This window comes from Microchirus variegatus (genome assembly GCF_963457635.1).
Source record: "Microchirus variegatus genome assembly, chromosome: 15".
NCBI lineage: Eukaryota > Metazoa > Chordata > Actinopteri > Pleuronectiformes > Soleidae > Microchirus > Microchirus variegatus.
The window spans coordinates 13,992,708-14,011,513 of record NC_139816.1 but is presented as its reverse complement, the minus strand read 5'-3'; the positions used below and the strand labels follow the sequence as shown (position 1 = coordinate 14,011,513).

At 41.0% G+C, this 18,806-nt stretch overlaps 1 protein-coding gene across 1 annotated transcript in view; it reads right to left on the bottom strand.

The window, feature by feature from the left end:
• Positions 1 to 8: 8 nt before the first annotated feature.
• Positions 9 to 18,806, bottom strand: part of myripb (myosin VIIA and Rab interacting protein b) — a gene marked incomplete at both ends in the record, with an annotated part of 98,698 nt that continues 79,900 nt past the window's right edge. The window contains 14 exons of the mRNA XM_083901546.1: positions 9 to 55; positions 1,646 to 1,706; positions 1,922 to 2,017; positions 2,204 to 2,365; positions 2,449 to 2,637; positions 4,579 to 4,641; positions 4,930 to 5,670; positions 6,487 to 6,636; positions 6,737 to 7,260; positions 7,977 to 8,145; positions 10,753 to 10,914; positions 11,473 to 11,553; positions 11,677 to 11,774; positions 13,651 to 13,737. Of these exons, the coding sequence (XP_083757672.1) occupies positions 9 to 55; positions 1,646 to 1,706; positions 1,922 to 2,017; positions 2,204 to 2,365; positions 2,449 to 2,637; positions 4,579 to 4,641; positions 4,930 to 5,670; positions 6,487 to 6,636; positions 6,737 to 7,260; positions 7,977 to 8,145; positions 10,753 to 10,914; positions 11,473 to 11,553; positions 11,677 to 11,774; positions 13,651 to 13,737 (2,630 nt within the window). The remainder of the gene's footprint in view (positions 56 to 1,645; positions 1,707 to 1,921; positions 2,018 to 2,203; positions 2,366 to 2,448; positions 2,638 to 4,578; positions 4,642 to 4,929; positions 5,671 to 6,486; positions 6,637 to 6,736; positions 7,261 to 7,976; positions 8,146 to 10,752; positions 10,915 to 11,472; positions 11,554 to 11,676; positions 11,775 to 13,650; positions 13,738 to 18,806) is intronic.

The window sequence follows — 18,806 nt, the reverse complement described above, 5'->3', positions numbered from 1 at the left end:
GCTAACTGTCACTTTGGCACACCCACTTTCAGTTGCTGCTCTGGCTCCAACTTTTCTGGAATGCAAAAAAAAAAAGCTCAGGATTAAGAAAAGTAGTACTTTGAAGTTACATTGTGGATTTTGGAGTAACTACCAAAACAGTTTGCGGTCTCTAAGACTATGGTCTATGAACTAGTTTTCTTTCCCCTGCTCCTATGCAGTGCTTCTACGTTTTATCGTAGCATCACTTGTTCAGACTGCAGCCAGGACATGTAATTGGAGCTGCAAGGTTGAAGGGAACAGCAGCAGCTAGGAATGGCACATAGTCAGGCAGTTTTTCAGGGAATGCTTGATTGCTGTTGGCGGTGCACACATTTTCAATATCACACAATCATGTTTGCAGGCGTATTTTTAACTGAAGGAACCACTTCTGAAACATTTAATGAGTACTTCTTAGTGTTTGCTGTGCTGCTGTATGAAGCTCAATGGTGACAAGAAAAATGGTGACAACAAATATACAACCATACTGAGAAACACAGTCATGTGGAGCTTTATCAGCATTGTGTGAACTCATATTACAATAGTTTGAATGTAACAGACATTTGCTTATATTTAAATGTTACATACTGTAACTTTAAAAAAAAACCAAAAAAAAAAAACTAAAAACATAACACAGTGAGTGACACGTGATTCTGATGTATACAGCAGGCTTACTTGAAATATGACCACCTATATAATTTCGCTGAAAGTAATATGACAGCATACAGTGACAGACTGATAAAAAGGACACTCAGAGTTGTAACCAATGATTTGATTACATATCTTGGACGCTGGTTTTATCTAACGTGCTGTCTTTATGGCCATAAAGCTATAGCTGAAAAAGCCACACTGAATCAGAGTTATTGTGTGAATGCTGATGAAGAAAAAAAAAGGCCATTCACTCACATGAAAAGGAACCGACTTCTTGTTGGTTGACAAAACAGCCTTTTCCTCCTGTGCTGTGTGCATTTCTATTTTGGCTGGTTTACGTCTAATGGAGCTTTTCATTTCCCTTTCTAGCAGATGCATTCACTTCTCCATCCATTCAGCAGCCGATCTCTTCTCTCAGGACAAAGCGCAAAATGTGTGATGTTAACTAAGGGTGAATAAAAGTGCCCCCTCGTGTCTGAGCAGGGTTTGTGGTTCAGAGCGTATGAATTGATGTGGTATTCTGTATGAGTCAGCACAGGTTAGCAGACTCACTTTTCTTTTGTTTAATCTGATGAGTGAAAATTATTACGCAGAAGGCAGGGAGAACATCACAGCAGGAACGACCTTCCGCATCCTAGAATGATGTAGAAAATGAATTTTTCCCTTTCAATGTATATAAAAATTGTGTTGTTTCAGTGCTAATAACTGATGATTTTGCACACCACAAAGAAATATAATGTATCCTGTTTCTTTTTTATAATGCTCATTCTTTCCCTAGCTGTTTAATGGATATATAAGGAATACAATACATATATTGTATTTTGTATGACCTCCGTTCACATGAAAATGGAAAAAAAGTTTCAAAAAACATTATTTTCTTTTACAATTTTCCGATTGTTCCATATTGTATTTTCTTTGCATAAAATTGTTTGGGTCTTTTCTCCAAATTGAGCAACATGGACTTGTGTGGCCGTACCTTTCAGAGGAGGTGCTGGAAGCTTCCGTCTTTGATGGCGTGATGAGTCAAGAGTGTGAGGCTGTAATAAAAAAAAAACAACAGCTTTATTACTCACTCCTGGTGGTTTAGAGCAGGTGTATCCATCTCATTTTCATTGCTTAACATATCAATACTTGATGATAAAATGTCAACTTGAACAACCGATATCGCACAGATACTGGATAAATGACCTTGGATTAATTAAGATTAAGAGTATGCAATAGTCATTCTGGAGCTTGAAGGGCAGTGAGTTACCTTTGCCTTCGGCTTGCTCTTGGAGAAGCGATTGCAGACTGTCACATTTAACCCAGCTGTTTTCAGAGCTGATATCCTAGCCTCTATGTTTGATATCTAAAAACAAAGGGAAAAATGACTTTATTTAACAAATAATGTCGAGTACAGTGCTAGACGTTCAACTATTCTTGTAGTTTTGGAGCAATTATCTACATTTTCGCTGGCCCAAGCACTAATATCCGAGAATTTCACTTTTGAAATTTAAAACTGGGGTTCATAAGATGACACTGTCTCCTTTAGTACCTGTATTTCAGACTCCTGGATCTGAGCAGCAGCAGTAGCTACCTGGTCTTCCAGGAATGCCATCTCTGTGTCTGCTGTACCACTACTTATGCTGCGGGCACATTGCTCCAGGTCTCCCAGTGCCCCCTCAAGGCCATACACGGCACCGGCAGCAAGGTATACCTGCAATGAGAAGATGGACCCACACTGTTAATTCACACTGACGTTGATCCAACATTTTGTGCCGTAGCCGCTCACTAACTTACATTCTCCTCCATCTTGGTCAGCCTCTGGTCCAGCCTGCGGGTTTCGGAGCAGCTGGAGATCGGCGACGCGCTCATGGACTCAGTCGGCGTGCAGCTGTCGCCTCCTGCCTCACCGATCAGCTCCTCGGTAGCGTTCAAAACCTTCAGCACCTCTGTGGTGATGCTGCAGAGAGAGGCCGCCGAGTACTGCTGCTTCATTTTATGAACAAACACACAAACGGCACAAATGTGAGTAGGTGCATCCTGAAGGGATTAGACTAGTGAACGCATTTAACCGTTATGAATAAAAGTCAAGCAGAACAAAATTAAGCGACCAATTTAACTTTTACAAAGAATTTGTAATAAAGCAGCGTAATGACATTAGCATCTCAATCGCATGTGTTCAAGCTGCATTATAAATATACTTTTTATACATTTTCTACAAGTAATCAGTTGTTTTCTTGAATTCATCTGCATATGCTTGACCTAGAGAAGCAGCAGAAAATAAATAAGCTTGAGCTGGAAAATGCAGTCATGAGGGAAGTGGAGGAGGACGCATCAAATGACTCTATACATATACGTTGTATAAGTCTCCAATTAATGTCTATGAACCGTTATCCAACCCAAATGAATTGGTTCATTTGGGGAAAACTACTGGTTGGCCTATGAAAAACGGTGGCTGCTGTTTGTTGAAGTAGTTGTAAAGAAAGACAAATGTAAAGCTTTGATCAGAGGGGTTTGTATTGATCCCTCTCAGCCGGACAACGCAACAACGTCTGAAAGGCCCAGTTTGAGCCAGTGGCTGGAGAGGCATGTAAGAATAACAGAGAGATGAGGGTCAGTGCTTTGGTAATTAGGTGACAGATGAGAGGCTGAGGGACAGACCTCTTATCTTTCTTTTTTTTTTAAAATCACCATTACGTGATCTTAAGAAGACGTCAAAGCATAGATGGATGTTCTTAGACATCGACTGGCTGGTCGATGGAGAAATGGATCTTTGGTAAGAGTCTGACAAACTCATCTCATAGACACACTAGCTTAGTGTTAGTGAGTTCAGCTTTTCAATGAGATAAAATGACTTAAAGTGTGGTTAACCAAATGGTTGAGTAGTACCTTAAACTGTTAAAAAATAAATAAATAATAATAATAAAAAAAAAAAAATATATATATATATATATACATCCATGGACAGATTATGAGATCATAATTCATACGTTTTTGCCTCCATGTCTGCTCTTTTATTGGATCTTTGTGGTTGGTTTGAGTCATTCTGTGTGTTTGTCATGTTTCTGGTTACGTGTGCAGAGGTAGTTTAGTTAGTATGTGATTATTAGGGTTTCACTCCAGGTTATGCTAAAAGTAGGTCACACTAAATATTAATATAAATATATATAATATATATAATATAAATAATACTCTAAACGGTAGCTGTTTTTGTTTTTAGAGATAATTATACTGGTCATTCAAGCATTGTTAACAAAACTAATGGTGGCCTAAGACCTTTGAACAATACGAATACCAAATAGACATCATATTGATATAAGTCATTCTAATGAGTGGAAGCAGGTCACGCTACACTTGTGTCATACATTTTGTGAGGGACAAGCATTGCTCACAGAAGCTCCTATAACAAATCAGTCTGGCATATGACCGACATCTATTCACACACCTCGGACGAAACACTTGTTTATAACCTGAGCTCATTAGTGTGAGTGTGTGTATGTGTTATCGTTGTCTGACTTTGCGTGGGTTGAACTGGGCCATTGTGCTCATGAATGGAGTGTATTTACTACGTGAAAATATCAATACTTGTCACACGCGGCTTCTAATCAGTGAGCTCGTCGTGTTTTTAGCGATGATTAAATGAAGTCTGCGGCTCTTCCGTGATACACGTCTTCCCATAGAATTCATGCAAAGCTGTGAAGTGACAGATTGTAAAAATTTCATTTAGAGTTAAATTTAAAAAAAAAACTTTAAGTGTCTGCATATGGAAAATGATAAAAAAAATAACAAATAACATTCAGCCCATTTGTTCAACTCATGCAACCACTATGCAAACATAATGAAAAGCATAGGGATGTGTGAATGTGTGCTGGGTTGTACTTCATGACGGTATCCCAGGATGCTCTTGTTTTCTCGTTCATATCTCACCTGTTGTAAGAGAGATGAGAGCAACTGAAGCCTCTGCTGTGGCTTCAAGTCATTCTGTCTCTTCTGATACATAAACACACACGCAGACAGACAGACAGACAGACAGACAGACACACACACACAGACAGAAGCAAAAAGAAGAGAAGTACAAAGAGGAAAACCCTAGGAGGACGGACAAAGGACATTTGTGATTGTAAAACAAAGGATTTAAAATGAGAAGATGCAGACGGTGAAACAGGAAAAGAATGAGTAGAAAATAATCAGCGTACAGACAGATGAACAGCTCAAACGAAGCAGTGACAAGGACAGCATGGATACACATCTAATCTACGATACTTCACATCTCCTCACCTGGTTGTCTGGTAGCACCCCCTCCTGGTGGGAAGAAGGTGTAACAGCAGGTGAACTGGCGCTTGAACCACTCCTCCCTCCGCCTCCTTTCTCCTTCTCCACGTCTCGTTTATGTTGCCTCTTACTATGTCTATGTGTCTCTCGTTTGTCTCCTCTCATTGGTTCCCTCGCGTCTACTCTCTCCTCCAAGCTTTCCACACCTTTCTCTAACCTCCTCTCCCGAACTCTCGTCAAAGGACTCTTAATTAGTCTCTCGGTGCTTTTCAATTCTTGTCCATTCACGTGCTCCACTGTATCACTTGCTGCCTCTCTTAACCTGTCACTTAACCGCTGTCTCTCTCTTTCTGTGTCTTTTGGCCTTGTCTTCTCCCTCTGTCTGTCACTTGGTTTATCTGCCTGTCTCTCTACGGGCCACTTCGCGCACTCGTCCTCAGATGAGCTGTTGTCTTTGCTGTTTGTACGTTTGACCAGCTGACTCAGCCTGGACCTTAATTCCTCTTCCAGAGGATCTCCAGGCCCTGTGCTGCTGGCCGAGTGCTGGGACGCTGGAGGTAGAGAGTGGGGCTGTGGTGGACTTAGGGCAGCTGAGTTTGGGGCAACCGTGTCCAAATCTTCAGGATCTGGTGTCATGGCATCTAATCCAAAAGTGTCCGATGCAGCTGCGGTAAAAGTGTCTGATACTGGCTGTTCCTCGCTTAAACCCCTCTTGAGCAGCGCATTGAGCAGGAAACCACTGTTCTCCTTGAATTGAGAGACACAGGATTAGAGGCAGGATACAGTCATAGAATATCTACATGTTAAAGCTGGAGTGCGTAACTCTGAAACATGTCCATTACATTTAATCCATTGTCAAATTAGTTCACACAATGTTGATTAAGCCTATAAGCTACACACTAGTCCCTGTATTTCTCAGTATAGCTGTGTATATGCCGCTTTTCCACTATACAGTACCGGCACGGCACGGCACGGCACGGCAAGGAAACCCACAAAAAGTTTCAGAAGTGAATTCTAGTGCCTAAAAAAACATAGTCAATCAGCAACCCACTGCAGAACTGCCACTGTATACACACAAACATTCCCTCACTCAGGTCTGATAGTATTGTTTGACAGAGTCTGTTTTAAAGGGCATTTCAACCATTTTTTTCCACTTGGTCAAATGAAGAAAAAACTTAAAATCATTATGATGCTGCTGTGTTTGTTTAATGCAACCAATTTTTTTAAATCAGTTTTCGACCATTTTTTTAAAATTTATACTATTTTCCTCTGTTGTGGGAATGAGACGTGTCTCAGATCCACTGTCTGATGATCAAATAACACATTTATCTTATCACATATAACATCGATTCTGTTCATAAACACCAAACAGAGGCAGAATAATGACATAAAAAAACAAAATCGACAATTTACGCACTACAGCTTTAAAAAACAAAACAAAATGCTTTGTCAGATAAAAAAAGATTTACTGTCTTATGGAGATTTCACAACTACCCATATAGGGTTTTAAAGAGAATTGTGGTCAACTAAAGGCAATAATGAAGTGTGCTGGTGATAGCTTACCTGTACTAATGGATAGATGGACTGTGTGTGGCTCTGGGCTGCAGGCTTGCTTTGCTCCGTTGAGGACTCTCTTTTGCTTTTTCGCCGCCGCCGTGACCTCTTAATGGGGTCGCTCTGGCTCTCCTCGGCCTCACTGCTGTCCCCCATCACCTGGGAACAGCAACACAGGGTAAAACGTAAGAAAACATTTTCACAGATCACAAAAAAATCTATGTTTATATTAATCCCTGTGCTATGAAAGACAAAGAACCTTAGGGTTGAAGTTCACATCCAGTGCCTCTGAATGTACAGGGTACGGGGAGAAGTTCTGGTGAAGGTGTTGGTGGTACAGCGGTTGGTGATGAGGGTGCAGGTGTGTATCCGGTGGTCCCTTTTTTCTCAGCAAGTCATGAGGCGGTTTGCGAGGACAAGCGGACAGCACAGACGAAGCCTCAGAGTCCGAGTTAAGAGTCTCGGTGTTGGTGTACTGGCCAGAGGACGGTGATGTCACGGGAAGGTGCTGCGTGTACGTCCACTCCGGGTCATGCTGTGAGTCAGTGTAGTAGGTTTCGTCGGACAGTTTGCGCCGGAACTGTCTCAGCGCTGCGCCCCAGCCGCCCTCGTCCTCCTCCGAGTCGGATCCCATCTCGTCGTAAGCCGAGACGACGCCCGACTCCTTCTCCAACACACTGAACACCAAGCTCTTCCTCTTGGTCAGCAGACTGGGCCGAGACAGCTGAGAACTGTGCAGAGCGATCCAGTTACCGTCTGGGCTCTGCAGCACTGAAGATGCACCTGAAACATGACCACGCGATTTTAAAATGACTTTATTTCTACCCCTTCTATATGATTTCTTGTACTTGTTTCCTGATTTGTTTGAATTGTGTGTGGAAAAGCTTCAAAATGTCTTTCCGTTCCAGTTATTAAGTTATTCTTACCTTTATTTATACTTTATTTCTAATGCTTTTCAGTTAGTCTGACTGAACAGAATTCCCTTAATTCCTTGATTTGCTTGTGGGAGGGATTTAAAGAGATGCTTTCCCCTTAAAAAAATCCTTAATAAAAAGTTTTTGAAAGATCTTACAGAGGTATAACAAAAGGCTATAGAGAGCTACATATGTACATTGCAGGGAAACAGTAAATATGAAGCAATAATGTGAAATATCTTTTCCAAATATGAATAATTAGTATCCATCAATGAAGATAGAATCACTCAATGTTTCTACATCATGATGATGCTATAAAGTTTATTTATATAGAAAACAATCAGTACATAATTGAAATATATTATATCTATGAGTCATACATAAAAGATCAGGAACAGAACTCAAGCAGAAATCTGGACTGCTGCCACATCCTAATCTATTGTAAAGTATCAGCAAGGTATTTGGAGGATATGCTCGAAATCGATCCTTCAATTAATCTTTTTGCTAAATTCTTGGAAGAAAGAACTGGCATCAGTTGAGAAATGTAATGAGAACTTGAAAGTGACGGCCTGTATTGATATTTACTGGAGTTGTCCAGGCGATCGACGCTCTTCCAGCTCGGCAGAGACGTGGCTTTGGCGTCCCTCTTCAGAGAAGAATACTCCTGCAGGTTGCCGCCTGCTCCTGCGCCCACCTCCTCTGGACCTTTCTCTGGGGAGTCGTCACTGGTGAGGGAAAACGCCGAGCGTGACCTCTACACACACACACACACACACACACATGCACACACATTATTAGAATAAATAGCCTGTTTCAAAGGCGTATACTGAATTATGAACAGCTTCTTTTTGATTGAATCTTAATCTGAGCAGGTGAACAAACACTGCAGCGGTGGCCCAGCAGCCATCATCAGATACAGTAACAGATACTTCATCAGTGAAGTGCTTGAGAAACTGTGGCTGTGAGTGTAAATTCTCACCAGCAGATGGCGCTAGTAAACAACTAAATAACCTGACACAGACAGAAGGCGCTCTGCAAGTCTCTCTTTTCATTTATGTGTGAGCGAGAGAAAGATTGAGGGAGCTTGTGTTATGAATGTAGAACCATTATGTCTTCATAAAGATGTTAGATTAGGACAAGGGTGTCAAACTCCAGCATAATGGTTACCCTCAAAGGGCCAGATGCAACTGTCATACAGAATAAATGTAACTAAAAATAACCAAATATAATGTCAAATAAAGGTAACTACTCCACAACATATTGCTAAATAACTTTCTGTATTTATTACTTATTCAAGATACAAATATGATACATTATAGATGTAACCCGGTCTGCGATGGTGTTTCTTGACAAACTAACAGTTTAAAAAGTCTGTATCTGGTCGGAGCAGACCTGCTCACACACACACCTTCAGCATGCACTGCATCAAAAACGCACCCTCAGAAAAAGACTTTGAAGCACGGGTGATTTCTTCAGCCACAATAAAGAAAGCTTTCACTGCCACATCGTTTTTTGGTTGTGGCTTTTGCCCTCAGGCCTTGAGTTTCACACGTGGATTAGGATGTGCATTGTTCCAAAAATTAACAGAAAAAGAGCCTAAATGATAGGAATAATCATTGGAATTTTGATTTGAGGGGGTGTTAGACTGCTAATGAGTCATTCAGGTGCATAAACTTGCATTAAAATCTAGTGAACAGTCACTGTATAAGACATATTTATATATATATATATATATATATATATATATATATATATAAATATATATATGTTAATGGTCATATTACTCCAGAACAGGTCCTGGGGAGCCACTGTCCTGCATGTTTTAGGTGTTTCCCTGCTCCGACACACCTGATTCAAAATAATTGGGTCATTATCAGGCTTCAGCAGAGCTCACTGACTAGCTGACCATTTGAATCAGGTGTTTTTGAGCGGGGGAAACATCTAATCTTTGAGTACGTATTTGAATACTTTGTGTCTCACTGTGTGTTTTTGCTGTTAGAGCTGTTAAACACAGTTCGTCCCATGGGGATGCACTCTCCCTCCCCTCCACACACACACACACACACACACACACACACACACACACACACACACACACACACACACACACACACACACACACACACACACACACACACACACACACACACACACACACACACACACACACACACACACATTTCACAGGACTTTGATCTTCACTGAGTGAAACAACGAGAAAAAGTGAAAAGCCCCAGGAAGCGGCGCTTTGATGCTTCGCTCACATCGGATAGAGACAAATCTCCACAAAACACAGCTGCTGCCAGGTGTATGTGTGTGTGTATGTACCAGCAATCTGAATCGATCTGTTTTGGTTTGAAATCACTTTGCACTTTCACATCTTTCAGAGCACACAAATACTGTAAACTGCCCACCACGATACTATTAAATCGGAAACACCCTGTCTACCTTATTTTAGTATCTGCCTCTCACTCTGGGAGGGAAACTGTGCCAATGTGCATTTGTTTTGGTCCAAGATGCTGTTGCTACAGCAACATCTAGTGGCAGAAAATGTAAGTATTAAACCTTTAAAAACAAATCCACAGTGAAATTCTTAGGAAATAGCAGAACAGTTTCATTTCTTCTTTAAATCCATATTTACATAGCATTTTTCTAGTGTCCACGCTACACTTTTGCCATTCGCCAGTTCACTTAAATATTCATACAGCATCTATTTGCAGGGCTTCTTCTACCACACGTCTGTCATATCCATTCACACACTGCTGGCACAGCTGTCAGGAGCAATATGGGCTTAAGTGTCTTGCCCAAGGACACATGGGAACATAGACTTGCAGCGCCAGGGATCAAACCCCCAGACTTTATGTTTTTTTTATCTGTACCAGAGTGCAAAAATAATAATTGTGGCATTACAGCTTTGCAAAAAGGATTAATCCGAAGTGCGACAGACGTTACAACAGCTACAAAAATCCATCAAAAATAAACAGACCAACATACGCTTAAATGGGATCACATCGACACATGTGGCTGGTGTGTTTGAAAAGTTCAAGTTCATTTCCTGTCAACCACAACATTCCTGTGTTTTCCAAACCTGGCAAACACATGGAGACAATGGCTGATCGACACACCAAAACACACACACACACACAGACAGAGAAGCATTATATATGTGCTGTGAAATGAAGTGAGGAATGTGCAGTGTGTGAACACTGGGAAAACAAACCAAACCGACCTTCTTTAAACACAAGCTGCACAAGAATCAGCAGTTTGCAAACAGCGTGTGTTTTGACCTCACTTTAAATGTTTGGCACTTGCTGTGTTACATGTTTTAGTTTGAACAGTTTGAGTGGAAGTAGACACTGACATTGAGGGAGTAGGAGGTTTTGAGGGGTTCCTGTGGTCCTTGAGAAGAAGTATGAGGTTGAGATGGAGAGGGAAGTTCACTGGTCTGGATCAGAGACTGAGGCTGAGGCCAGACAAAGTCGTACTCTGTCTGCATTTCCGAATGCTTCCTCCTCTGGATGATCTGAAGAGAAAAGGAGGAAGGAAGTGAAATAAGACAAAAACATGACAGCTGGGAGATGTGTTCACATAGAGCGATCTCCATTTGCATAATGAAGTGTAATAATCAAGGCAAATTGAAACATTCCACAACATAATGTTGCACTTTGCCATGAACAATTTATTGTGATTGAACTCTAAACAACAATAATCCAGTATTTATTTGGATTTGCATGCAAAATGATGCACCATCAACCTTAAAGTGGTGATTAAAGTACAACTTTTTATTTTACTGTTAACAACCTGATTGTCAGCAAATTCTAAAAGCTCATTTTGTCTTCACTTATTGTTTTAATGTAGTGTTATTCAAGAATTATTCAAATTCTGTCTCATTCAAATGTAATTTTGAATAAAATATTAACAATAATAATCATAGTGAGAGTAATATCACTTCAAAAGTTACTGAGCTTGTTCCTCTACTTGGATGAAACAAAGACAAGATGAAGATTGGAGCTTTATTTTCCACTATGTGAATGAGGCTGATAACTCGCCTATATAAAAAAGTAAAGTAAACTCAACCTACTTTTTGTACAATGGTTGTTGCAAGTTCCTCTATGAGCTCCTCTTTGTGGTCGCGCAGATACCGAGCCTCATTCTGCTTCTCCTACACACACAGAATGAGCAAAATTAGTGTCCGAGTCAAACGCCAGGCCTGCATCCCACTGATACTAGAGAGAATGACAGAGAAGGTGGAGAGAAGGAGGATGAGGATCCGAGGGGTTCTCACCAAGCTGTCACTGAACTCCTCTGCCTTAGCGATGGCCTCTTCTATAGCCTCCTCAGCAACACGCAGGGCGACTGTGAGCGTCTCTGCCATACTGTGTCCTGTTATCAAACACATACACATAGACATTTGTAAAAACATGATACGCGTCTAGAACACGGCTACACACGTTCTTCAACTTCCTTGGTGCTGTGTGAGCAAAGATCTGTGGAAAACAGTGTTTCTACAAATATCGGACAAGTTTCCATTAAAGCTTGTAAGAACATTCACTGTTCCCCCGAGGATGAATCCTAATGTCTTAAGTAATCCCAGACTTTTTCCTCGGATTGCCACGTATGGACTGCCATGACATTTGGAACAGATATTTATGTTTCCCTAGGGGTTAAAAAGGTGAGCATGATTAGAGATTGGCGTCTGAAAAACAAGCTCACGGAGGCAGTTGGAGGAGCTGAAGCAGCAACACGAAGCCGTTTGTGACACGAAAGACCACGACAGCATAAAATATGAGGAACAGCGCGGAATAGAGCTTGGACAAGTAACTCATCGGCCAGCAAGTGACAACATTTCAAATAACCTCAATGTTGTCAGTTATTTTTTGCTTTAGGTGGTGTCTCAGTCCTGAGATAAAAACGTCATGTTTAGTTAAATCACTTTGCCTCAAAAGGCTTTACAGTAAAGTGACAGCATCTATCTTAGACCCTCACATTGTGTGAGAAAACAAGCAGAACAAAGAATAAAATCATATAAATGAACCTCATACTGTTTATTTTAGCCGTTTTTTTCTTTATAAATTATATATATATATATATATACACACACACACACACACACATATATATACATGTGTATATATATATACCTATATATATATTACAAATTTACATTTCAGGCAAACAAAACATGTTTTAATAACTGATTTTAATCAACCAAATGGAGTCATTACAAACGCTTAGAATGTTACCTTGCACAGCTCTGTTAAATGCATTATATAACAATATAACATATATAACAATGTTTATGTTCATTTATATTTTACTTCCCTTTCTCCTCCAGATACATTGTATTTCTCGTTGATTTAGTCACAATTTGCGTTTCATAAACCATGAAAACGACATATTTACTCGCAGTTTTCATTATTCCAAGCAGCCTAATGAAAGCCTAAAAAAAAAATAACATTACCCTTTGAAAGTTAAAGTCGAATCTATTAATTAAAACGGCAGCAGACAGATGTCTGATGTCTGTGAAAAAGTCACACTTTTGCAATAACGCAAACTTTCTCCGACACAATTTCCTTTTCTATTCGCTTAATTAGCGGCTGTAAATTACCAAGTCTTAATGTGACTCCCCCCACTCATTAAAAACTGTCATTTAGTCCTATAGTGCTGAACCATTAGCTGAAGGAGAAAGAGTTTGTGTTGATACAGTCCATGTAATCACAACAACCTAATGGCAGCATCATTTATATGTGAGCCTCTGAAGAGCTGCCATTAACGAAATGGCAGATCTTGATCATTGCATAAACAACCCATAATTACTGAAGAATGACTTTATTTTTAGACTGGAGTCATTTAGTTGTTAGAAAATGTATGTGTGTTTGTGTCTGTTGCGTGAAGGTGCGTTTGTACGAGAGGTCAGCGCTGTTGTTTCTGTGTGGATTTCAGTGTGCGCTCACTGTTAATGGCTGTCTCTGTGTGTGTTTGCCATTAACTGCACAGAAGAGATCCACCCCCCCCCCCACCCCCCACTCTGTACACCGAGTGGTGTCTATTTGTTAAAGCAACATTTAATGGGCAATAAACACAAGACATCCTTTTAGGAAAATGGAAAAAAGGGATGAATGGTGAAAAGAAAATCAATATTGCAAACATAATAACGGGCGACAGAGTACTGTAATGTCACTTATGGTTGTGGCTGAAATAAACCATTCGCCCCCGTTTAAAAAAAAAAAAAAAAAAAATCAAAACAGTCATCTCTCACCTTCGCTCTGTCTGTAGAAGGCAGAGTCACTGCCACAGATGCTGCCATCGTTGTCGTTGCCGGTGCTTCCCTCGTGAACGCTGCTTTCTGTGAGAGAAACGTAAAACAGTGTGTCAGATAACAGCCTTCAGATAACTGACAACTTATATATATGGACTCCCGACTACATCTCGTCAAGTCAAGTCAAGTCAAGTCAAGTCAAGTCAAGTCAAGTCAAGTCAAGTCAAGTCAAGTCAAGGTTTATTTATATAAAATTGAGGTATTCCTCTCAAGGCTGTACTCAGAAATTCTACAATGTGTGGCAGCCATTCATTGATTATTTTAATGACAAATATTCTGTGCCTGCACAAGATAATGATAACCCTGATGATTAACCCCATTGTTGTAATTGTTTAATTGAAAATTCAATAAAAATATTTGAATAATAAGGTTTATTTATATAGCGCATTTAAAAACAACCCAGGTTGACCAAAGTGCTGTACATAGTGACATCAAATACCAATACTAATAAAAGCAATAAAAAAATAGAAAGCCTAAAAAAACATAAAAACATAAAAAAACACATAAAACATAAAAACAATTAAAAAACAGAAAACAACAAAAAGCATAGCAAATATAAGAGGCAAACACAAAAAAACAAACAAAAGCAACAGGAGTCAGCTCAACCTGTGTTAAATGCCAAGGAATAAAAATATGTTTTTAAGGACGATTTAAAAATCTCAATAGTCGAGGCATCTTGTGAACTGTGTTGGTTTTTCTTACTTAGAGCCTTTAGTGCATGAAAGTAAAACAAAGGGACTTGAAAGAAAAGGACAATTAATTTCCCAGTATATAAGTCACTCGCTGGCACTTAAAACAAGCTCCGTCTCAGAGCACATAAGCGTCACCATGTTGTGTTGTTTAGAGCTCATACTCATGTGAAACTGGGCCACATTTGGCCAAGCATATTCTTTCAACCGAAACCCACAATCCATCCATCCATGTGACCCAAAATGCAAATTTTGTGATTATAATTCTCAGACGAGGCCACTTTAGCAGCAGGTGGTGCAGAACGCAGACAGTGAAAGGCCAGCGAAGGTGTAGTGGTTACAACATCCCAGCCATTCAAAATCACATATTCCCGTGGAGGCCCATTAACTGGTGTTAGATTCCTCTCCCGCGATTCCCCATTTATTGTGGCTTTCTCATCAGTCCGGCTGTAAAAAAATGAAGAGGGTGGATGTGGCCGTGCAGCTTATTAAGAAGACAAACTGTCAGGAAGCACTGGAGAGGGATTTAAAGGACTACTGAGGCAGAATATAAAGCTAATGGAGAAGCGAGGCAAGTCCTCTTTTTTTCTTATTCCGTGGTCATAGCACAGCATTGTCATATGTGGCTCCAACCAGTCGCAACATAAGCCATAAGAATCTGAAGAGTGCCATGTCTATATTCTGGAACAGTGAATTTACAGGTGTCACCTGCAACGAGACATGCTGTCACAATAGCGTCCACTCGTATGTGCCGTGCTTTATCGTCTATTTGCCTATGACCCGGATCCGGGACCCAGTCGGAGTTGGCATGTTCGCCCTGTGTGCGTGTGGTTTTTCTCTGGGTTTTCTGGCTTCCCCCAGTCCAAAAACATGCAGATGTGGGGATTATGCAAATTAAACACTCTAAGACACACCTATTTTACTAAATAGTGAATGGTTGTTTGTCTCTATGTGACCTTGTGATAGACTAGCAATCTGTCCAGGGTGTACCCCACCTTTCGCCCTATGTCAGCTGGGATTGGCACCAGTGCCCCGCTGCAACCCTCATGTGGAGGATACAACAGTAGAAGATGAGTAAGTGATTTCCTTTTTACAAACGGTCGAGTGACCCCTCAGTATATTCTCACTTCCATTTTGCATGGTTTCAGGAGGAACCCGAAATGTACGGTCCACGATCCAGACAAAACACAAGAGCACCTTGTCTCAATTTCCACCTCTGGTCCGCACTTCACCTCATTTCCATTCACTAACCGGAGTCAAAACAAAACCCCGGCCTCGCTCCAGCGCTTTGGTCCCTGTCCCAGACAAAACACAAGCACAACCAAACTCTCTGACTTCCATCCTTGGCTCGTCTCATAGACTCCGTAATGAATCTACTCAACAGTGTCCTGTTGCTGATCCTGCTGGACAGGCTGCAGACTCTGGTTAAATAAACAGAAACAACAGAACCGTCCCAGTGGACCGGTGCAAGCCACAACCACGCACTGGCCTCTGCCATATAGTGAAACTGCCATTACACTGCAGTTTCTCTGCTACACCACAATGTTGCTATTGGATGCAGATTTGCAAACACAAATTGTTTCAAGGAGTTTTTTTTTTTTTTCAAAGTTAACGCCATTAAAACTCAAATCCAAACAAACAAATATATCAAATCAAATACTTTTTCTTTTTTTTTCCCTTGACAGGAGCAGGAAGACAGCCAGGTGTCAGATGAGATATGTGATACAATTTCAGCTTCTCTGCAACATTAAGGGCTGTTTGTCACAGCACTTTTGGCGTTTTAGTGCAGAGCACGCTAGCCAGCAATCTCAAACTCTTCCATTACTTCACTGTGACACGCAGTGACATGCAGTATATCAAGCAGAAAGGACAATGTCTGATGTGTTTTCTACATATCTAACTGCAGGTTACAATGGCCTCAACAGTAGCAGCACCTCATGTGTCCACTTTGAGCAGTGTGTGCACTGGTTTTTTAAACGTTCATTTACAGGCCCGGTCCTCCCAGCCACAGCGTGGTACAAGTGTCCAAACCATTGTGCTCTCTTCCCCGCTCATCGCTTACAGGATCGTCTAACTCTAACTGGAGCAGTGTTCGACACAGCTGTAAGGTTCTCGCTTGGTTAGAGTTGAATTATGATTCCTGTGGCAGTGAGGAAGAGGACAATAGATGGGGAAATAACCTGCAACAGCTCAGGACAATGGAGACACAAAAGGGCTGTTGTCAGAGAAAGTGAGCTGCTTCACAGACACAGACTGACAGCAGGTGGGCAGGTACGGCAATGCACACACATACACAGAGAAGATGTTAGTAGATGCACTTTAAAGTCAGAAATATCAATAATTATTATAATAATCTTGACAGATATTGCAATTTTCACAATTTCCACCTATACAGGACTTTTAAGGCCAGTCAATTCCTGCAGCACTGCAGATTTTCACCATAATGCCGTGGATATTGATAATCTTACAGTTAATTGTGCAGCTCCAGCTGATACACAGATATGCAGACTAATGTGGTCTTTTTTACGTGCTCTAGTTAAAAGACGAGCAGCAGCATTTTGAACAAGCTGGAGACGCGAGAGGTAAGACTGGCAGACTCTGAAATAAAGTGCATTGCAGTATTCGAGCTGAGACGTAATAAAGGCATGGATCATTGTCTGAAAGTGCTGCTTTGAGAGATATTATGTTCTACCTGTGCTAACTATCTTAAATGGAAAAAGCTGGACTTCAATATTGCACCATTTTGATGGTCCAATTTAAAATCATTATCCATTTTAAAAGCCAGGTCAATGATGGTTCTGCCTTCCATCCATCCATCCATCCATCTTCTACCGCTTTATCCTCCACATGAGGGTCACGGGGGGAGCTGTGCCAATCTCATCTGACATAGGTCGATAGGAGAGGTTCGCCAGTCCATCACAGGGCCACATAGAAACAAACAACCACCCACTCTCACACTCACACCTATGGTCAATTTAGAGTGTCCAATTTAGCTAATGCCCATATTGCATGTTTTTGGACTGTGGCAGGAAGCAAGAGAACCTGGAGAATCTTCTGTCTTCCTTTCATTATAATTTAAAAAGTTCAAGGCGGTCCAACCTCCTCAAGACAAAGTGGTTTGACCAAGTACCTTCCACCTTAAGAATACATAAATTACTGTGGAAGGAGATACCCAATGTACTGAAGGAAGCAATTAAAGTGGGGGAAAAAAAAGCAGGGGCCCTAAAATTGAGCCTTGTGGGACTCCGCATGACAGGGAAGCAGAGAAGGCTTGAGAACCAGCAAGCCATACACATGGAGTTTTTCTGTCAGATATGACCTGAACCACTCCAGAGCAGAACCACAAATGCCCACTGGATGCTGTAAGCGCGATAGTAAAATGGTCACGGTCCACACTGTCAAAAGCGTCATGAAAAACAGAAACCCCATCATTGTTTTCTCTTTCCCGTCACTGTTTTCTTCTGTTCATGACCCTGACATACATGAGTCATGGGACCTGTCATACACAGCAGCTACGATACAGTGACAAGTGAGACATAACAGAACGATACACTTTCATTTGTTGGCCCAGAATGGCACAGCTGCCTCGCCATTCCAGATGAAAGGCCAATGTGTGTGTGTGTGCGCGACTCATTCAAGCTCATTCATCCTCATGTCCAATTTCAGTATATGTCTCACCTTTGCCATTTTTGCTTCTCAGGGCAGTAGAGGAAGACATTGCTCGATATCACCATGGTGCCCAAGGGTTACATAATTGAGATTTTGGAAATTATCACTTTTGTTGTTGGTCCTTCCTGCAGCCGCCTTTAAAGTCAGGTATGGTGACTAGTTTTTAGAAAAATACTAAAAACTGGTACTAATTGGCATTCTGCTTTTCCATTTCATTTCCACGTCTGTAGTTGAAACTTTTGTCATGCACACAACACATACACCTTTGACTAATTCACCCAGACATTTACACTGTTCTGTCGTAAGCCAACTGTGTCTTATATTTCACCTTTATAAGGCAACAGTTGAGTAAAACATTTAGCTTCCAAAATTAAACAGACAAATGAACTGCGGGCGAGTTTGTTGAATTTTCTGCCGGCCTGTCGTGATGTAAACAGACATCCTGTCGGTTTAGCCGTTGTTCTGAGGACGTTGTTTATTACGAGACTGTTTGTGCTGCCAGATGCTTCACTGTAATTGAAAGGAAACCGTCTGGACTCTACTTTGTCTTCCTTCTCCTGCTGCTGCTGCTGGCACTTCAGGAACATTTCTACTAAGTGGAGCTTTACTGGATTATTTATTTATCCATTCTGTCTCCCTTCCTTTGCTTTTGCTCAAGACATTCTATTTATTTCACTCAAATTAATCCCCATACTGACTGTGCCTCTTCACATCCTTTTTGGACAAAACATCAGAGTA